At 50.6% G+C, this 6,781-nt stretch overlaps 1 protein-coding gene across 1 annotated transcript in view; it reads right to left on the bottom strand.

The window, feature by feature from the left end:
- The window catches only part of LOC122540017 (protein Wnt-9b-like), a 40,686-nt gene extending 37,039 nt beyond the window's left edge, over positions 1–3,647 (bottom strand). The window contains exons 1-2 of the mRNA XM_043675305.1: positions 3,539–3,647; positions 2,966–3,219 (exon numbers count right to left, since the gene is read on the bottom strand). Coding sequence (XP_043531240.1) covers positions 2,966–3,219; positions 3,539–3,624 — 340 coding nt within the window. The 5' untranslated portion in view covers positions 3,625–3,647. The remainder of the gene's footprint in view (positions 1–2,965; positions 3,220–3,538) is intronic.
- Between the last annotated feature and the right edge of the window lie 3,134 nt (positions 3,648–6,781).

Below are 6,781 nucleotides of genomic sequence, written 5' to 3'. Positions count from 1 at the left end.
AGGGACAAAGTGAATCTGTGAGTGTGATGTGTGGGTGAGAGAAAGTGCCGGCTTATGAGTGTGGATATGTGTGAAGTTGACACAGCGAATCTGAGTGTGAATGTGTGAGGGGGAAGAGAGTGAGTGAGTGTGTGAGAAAGGGAGAGTGTGTGAATGTGATGTGTGGGTGAGAGAAAGTTTATGAGTGTGAACGCATGTGTGGGGGAGACAGTGAGTCTGAGTGTGAATGTGTGTGAATGAGAGTGTGTGTGTGTATGAGAAGGGGAGAGTGCGGGTCTGTGAATGTGTGTGTGTGTTCTCCCAAGTGCAGTGTTACTTAGGCACGGTTCGAAAAGCTCTCCCTGGATGAGCATTGCCTGAATCCAAACGTTTTGCTTCGAAATACGTAACTACATAATAACAGGCGCACGTGGAGAAAACACAAAACAAAACTCCATCACACAATACCTCAACCCCGCTCACAGCCAGGTTACGGGAGGGTAATGTTCTCTCACACACGCAGGTCCTTTCCCAAAGCCAGAAGCGGTTATGATCCGCAAATTCTAGAAACAGTAATAACTGCGTTTTACTTGGTGACTGACCCCGGGACACGATTCACCCCTGAAGAGCCACAAAGGGTATGTGTGGGTGGTGGCAGGGTGCAGATTCCAGCTCAGGGGCTGAGTGACTCACCCACACTGACTGGACCAGGCTGAAAGGGGGAAAGCTTTTCGGCGCGGATTGGAAGGGAGCGGTTGACTTCTATCCCCGGTGAGGATACTGTTTGAAGAAGCAAGTTAAAGAACCCTGGGCAATGGAGCTTAATGCACAGAGAAAGCTGTTGGGCCAGCCCACCTAACCACAACTCCGCAGCTCAGTCCAAAAAGAAACCTGCAATTTCTTCCCAGGACTCAACTGCAAATTCTTAGGGAGGTGGAGGTTGGCGGGGGTGGGGGTGGGAGGTGGGGATGGGTAATCTTGAAACGGGATGGATTGCTTGGCAGAACCTTCACTCCAGCGGAAGCATACCCCCTGAATGGGGTAAAACTCGTATCTTGGGAGCCTCCCTGTCGAGTCGCTGTAGTCCGTTTCCGACAGGGGGCATACGCCTTGCACTCAGACCAGGAGACCTCCCAATCAGCGTTTCAACCCGAGCCCGCTGTCATTAAACAGCCCCCGATATTATTTCACACACCCTCTTTTCAGATTGGTGCCAAACAGTGTGGATCTGGCACGAACCATCTAAAAACCTATCGGTGAATCTCACTGTGGTTCCAACCCTGTTTTCAATAACACCCGATACAATCCAATGATATCCTCACTGCAGTGTGCAACTAAACTATTCAGTGACCACTGCACCCACTTCCAAATAACACCGCATACGTTGCAATGATTTCCCAGGTCACATTTTATTTGCAATATTTAACTGTGGACCGAGATATCCTATTTCACCTCCTTTGATATTAATCTAATCTATGATATTCTATAATCCGCTGTAATCTCCTCAAATATTGCCGAATACAGTAATGCTCTGCCAAATTCAATATATTCCGATATGTTGGTTGCCCGGAGCAGAGCACATGCTGTAACGAATGACATTTTGCATTGCTCAATATACCGCAGGGTCATGAGAATCTCGCGGTAATGCGAATTGCTCTATTGTAACTCACCAGGATTCCTCAGAACATGGTAATATCACATGGGCAATGATAGGGTGTAATGTTATCTTGGTATTCTACACTGCACAACAAGATTATGCCTGAAATACTGTCTGATACTCTATAGAAAATGGCAAGCAGTGGATCTCTAAGGTAGTTCCCCACCACCGAGTGAAAGGTCCCTGTTCCTACCAGGAACCGCACACTGATATCGGGGGTTCGTTTAACCTCCTTCCCCCGCTTCCTCCTACTCAGAGAACACTACCTTCCACCTCACAGCCTGCCTCCTTCAGACTCAAGTCGCTCTGGAGGCTGAAGAGTCACTGGTCTGGAAACGTTCTGCTGCGTTTCTCTCTCCACAGTTCCGGCTGAGCTTCTCCGGCACTTTGTGTCTTTAGAGGTGCGCTTCCAGAAAGTAATTTGTTCTGGCGAACTTGTTGAACGCGATTTGAAAACACTGACCGCGAGTATCGACCCCCACCTCCCCAACTCAGGCCGGATCATTTCAGAGGTGTTTACGAATTAGAGCAAGTGGGAGTTGCGTCCAATACGCCCATCTCTGGCGGAGAGAGATGGCGAGCCACTGAGATTGGTCGGAGCGGTTACAGTTGGGGTGAAAGAGGTTTCGAATGTGTATGTAATCCCGGAAATTAAAGTGTCCAGTCCTTAGACTGGAAAATCAAACAGACGGAGGAGTGATAAATGTACAGAGATAAACACAAAAAGACACACAGTCAAAGTCGGAGATACAGACACACAGATATGGTTAAAAACAGAGACAGGGTGACCGACATAATCAGACGGGGACACAGAGGGATATACAGATATAGTCAAAGACAGAGACACAGAGAGAGAGAGAGATAGATATAGTCAAAAACAGCGAGGCACACAGTGAGACGCAGACGAGCAAAGCGAGAGGAACACAGTTAACCACATGGACACACACCCAGGTATATTCAAACATAGAGACAACACATCTAGAGGTCTAATCAAGCACAGATATACATACAAACAGCAAGGAGATAGACAGCACATCTAGAGGTCTAATCAAACATGGATATACATACAAACAGCAAGGAGAGACAGACAACAATATACACGGATATACACGCGCAGAGACACATAACACATTGCGTAACACACTCAGAGACACAGATCTCCATCTGCTATACATTGTTGCTCATGTGAAAGTGAACAGAGTTCCCGGAGCTAAAGCAGATTATTCACCTAATTAGGGATGTCCCAATATAACATCATTCATTATCAGTGGTGCTATTCAAAGCTTACTCTGAGGGACCGATACAAACTAACCCCCTCGCCCTACTCACCCCGTTTGAGGAGATTAGCCCTGCCCTCCAGGCTGCAGTTCCAACGCTCCGTCCTGAATTGGTAGCGGCACTCGAGTGCGCTGAGGCGGATCGCGTCCCTCAGCCCCTCCGCCAGACCGGGCTCTCTCCGGCACAGCCGCTTCTGGCGGCGGAACAGCTTCAAGCTGTCGCACTGTTTGAGGTGAACCTTCCCGGGCCCCGAGTCCTCCAGGACCGGGCTCGATAGCACGGAGAGCGGCTCCTTCCCGGTCAATCTGCTCCAAGAGAAAGGAAGAGAATGATTCAGGAGGGGGAAGGATGGATAGTGGGGGGGGGGGGATGGAAAGGACAGGTACCTGTCAGACTAACTGACGCAAATAGAGTGAGGCACAGGGACAACTAATGTGCAACTTTACAGAGACAGCAGTGGTTTTCTCTTTGAGTTCACCAGCTTTCAATGTCTGGCTGGAATATTTCAAACTCTATCCCCAATTACTATTCCGGAGCAACATTGTTACAGCTTGAAACAGGAGGCTTTATCCCGTTAAGAGTTATTGTGAGGATGGATGCTACATTGAGGAGCCAGGAACCGACCCGAAGTAAGGCTCTCCCGGGGGTAGGATGCTCGCCGCCGTCAGCAGGGTGATCAGACAGCCGGGGCTCGGCAGCCGGCAGCGCATCTTGTCCGCTCTCTGCAGCTCCTCATCTCGTCCGGCTCTGCCGGAGCTGCCTCTGTTCAGCCGCTCGCCTGAGCGCTCCGCTAAAGGTTCCCCCCTCCCACCACCCCCACCAAACCCGGGCACAGCCCAGCCACCGTATCCAGGCCTCAGCCTATTGGCTCGCCTCCTGCCCACTCAACGGTCTGATTGGCTGGAAAGGGAAGTGGGAAGGCGGGGATTCTGGCTCAGGTGCCTATGGCTCTGGAGCACCTGGAGGGGTGGCTGGTCCCAAGGGCAGTCAGATACACGGCTTTACAGCTGTCAGGCACCAGGATATAGACCTGTAAGATACCCGGGTATAGGCCTGTAAGATACCTGGGCATAGAGCTTTCAGTAATCCGAGTCCAGAGCTGTCAGGTACTCAGGTACAGAGTTGTCAGGTACTCCGGCATAGAGCTGTCAGGTACTCAGGCATAGAGCTGTCAGGTACTCAGGTACAGAGTTGTCAGGTACTCAGGTATACAGCTGTCAAGCAGCTGGGTATAGACCTGACAGATACCTGGGTATAGAACTCTCAGGTACCCAGGTATAGAGCTGTCAGGTTCCCTGGTATAAAGCTCTCAGGTACCCGGGTATAGTGCTCTGAGGTACCCGGGTATAGTGCTCTCAAGCACCCGGGTATAGAGCTCTCAGGTACCCGGGTATAGAGATCTCAGGTACCCTGGTATAGAGCTCTTAGGTACCTGGTATAGTGCTCTCAGGTACCCGGGTATTGAGCTCTCAGGTACCCAGGTATAGTGCTCTCACATACCCGGGTATAGAGCTATCAGGTACCCGGGTATAGTGGTCTCAGGTACTGGGGTATAGTGCACTCAGGTACCCAGGTATAGTGCTCTCAGACACCCAGGTTTAGAGCTCTCAGACACTCAGGTTTAGAGCTCTCAGGTACCCGGGTATAGTGTTCTCAGGTACCCGGGTATAGAGCTCTCAGATACCTGGGTATAGTGCCCTCAGATACCTGGGTATAGTGTTCTCAGACACCCAGGTTTAGGGCTCTCAGGTACCCGGGTATAGTGCTCTCAGATACCCGGGTATAGTGCTCTCAGACACCCAGGTTTAGAGCACTCAGTTACCTGGATATAGAGCTCTCAGGTACCAGGGTATAGTGCTCTCAGGTACCCTGGTATAGTGCTCTCAGACAACCAGGTTTAGAGCTCTCAGGTACCAGGGTATAGTGCTCTCAGGTACCCGGGTATAGTGGTCTCAGGTACCCAGCTATAGTGCTCTCAGGTACCCTGGTATAGTGCTCTCAGGTACCCGGATATAGTGCTCTCAGGTACCCAGGTATAGTGTTCTCAGGTACCCAGGTATAGTGTTTACAGGTACCCGGGTATAGTGCTCTCAGGTACCCGGGTATAGTGTTCTCAGACACCCAGGTATAGTGTTCTCAGGTACCCGGGTATAGTGCTCTCAGGTACCCGTGTATAGTGCTCTCAGACACCCAGGTTTAGAGCACTCAGGTACCCGGGTATAGTGCTCTCAGGTACCTGGGTATAGTGCTCTCAGGCACCCAGGTTTAGAGCTCTCAGGTACCTGGGTATAGTGCTCTCAGGTATCTGGGTATAGTGCTCTCAGGTACCTGGGTATAGTGCTCTCAGGTACCTGGGTATAGTGCTCTCAGACATCCAGGTTTAGAGCTCTCAGATACCCGGGTATAGTGCTCTCAGGTACCTGGGTATAGTGTTCTCAGGCACCCAGGTTTAGAGCTCTCAGGTACACGGGTATAATGCTCTCAGGTACCTGGGTATAGTGCTCTCAAACACCCAGGTTTAGAGCTCTCAGGTACCCGGATATAGTGCTCTCAGGTACCCGGGTGTAGTGCTCTCAGGTACACTGGTATAGAGCTCTCAGGTACCTGGGTATAGTGCTCTCAGGTACCTGGATATAGAGCTCTCAGGCACCCGAGTACTGTACTCTCAGGTACCCAGGTATTGTGCTCTCAGGTATCTGGGTTTCGTGTTCTCAGGTACCCAGGTATAGTGTTCTCAGGTACCCAGGTATAGTGCTCTCAGGCACCCAGGTTTAGAGTTCTCTGGTACCCGGGTATAGTGCTCTCAGGTACCCGGGTATAGTGTTCTCAGGCACCCGGGTATGGCGCTCTCAGGTACCTGGATATAGTGTTCTCAGGTACCCGGGTATAGTGCTCTCTGACACCCAGGTTTAGAGCTCTCAGGTACCCTGGTATAGAGCTCTCAGGTACCCGGATATAGTGGTCTCAGGTACCCGGGTATAGTGTTCTCAGGTACCCGGATATAGTGCTCTCAGGTACCCAGGTATATTGCTGTCAAGTACCCGGGTATAGTGGTCTCAGGCACCCTAGTATTGAGCTGTCAGGTACCTGGTCCCAGTGCAGACTGGTACCTCTTCCCTCACTCACTCACAAAGCCAGTTCACGGTTAATTTGGAGCTCCCCCATGACCTTATGTTGCAGTGGTCGTGTCCCTGCCTCTGGTGCTGAAGGTCGGGGTCCAAATCCCATCTATCTTGGCGGTGTGTGATAACGTATCTGTACAGATTCAGACTATTTGTAACTGGCTGTTGTGATGCGGAGGACGTGTCCTCACCCCTGGGTCAGAAGGTCCGATTCTCATGCTCTCTGTACCCCTGATGTACCAGAACAAGCCTTTGAACCTGACAGTGCTGCCGCAAGTCTCCGGGATCCAATCCGTTGTCAGGTTTGTCTTTACAATACAGCCAGAGTAACGCAGGGGGCCCAACCTGAAGAAACCCAACATCCCACAGTGCAGCCGAACAAGGCAATCCATCCTGCCCTGGCTGCTTTAAGTGACACAATTTGTTTGCGTTTCGAACTCGATATTCCCATTTGATTCTGAATCAGTGGTGCTGGAAGAGCACAGCAATTCCAGCACCACTGATCCAGAATCTGGTTTCCAGCATCTGCAGTCATTGTTTTTACCTCGTTGTATTCCCATTCGATTCCCCAACCGAGCAAGAACCCAGCCACATTGTCACAAAACCGACCGCGACTCCGCCGCCTTCAGGGGCGTAGAAGTTCAAAGTAGCATAACGTCGAAGGCGTTTGGAATTGATAATAAGTTGCTAGGTAAATGCAAAACAAACTCGCCGGTTTTAAACTGGACTCTCAACATTTAATGAT

This window comes from Chiloscyllium plagiosum, chromosome 33 (assembly GCF_004010195.1).
Source record: "Chiloscyllium plagiosum isolate BGI_BamShark_2017 chromosome 33, ASM401019v2, whole genome shotgun sequence".
Classification (NCBI taxonomy): Eukaryota; Metazoa; Chordata; class Chondrichthyes; order Orectolobiformes; family Hemiscylliidae; genus Chiloscyllium; species Chiloscyllium plagiosum.
This window is presented reverse-complemented; position numbering and strand designations above follow the sequence as displayed.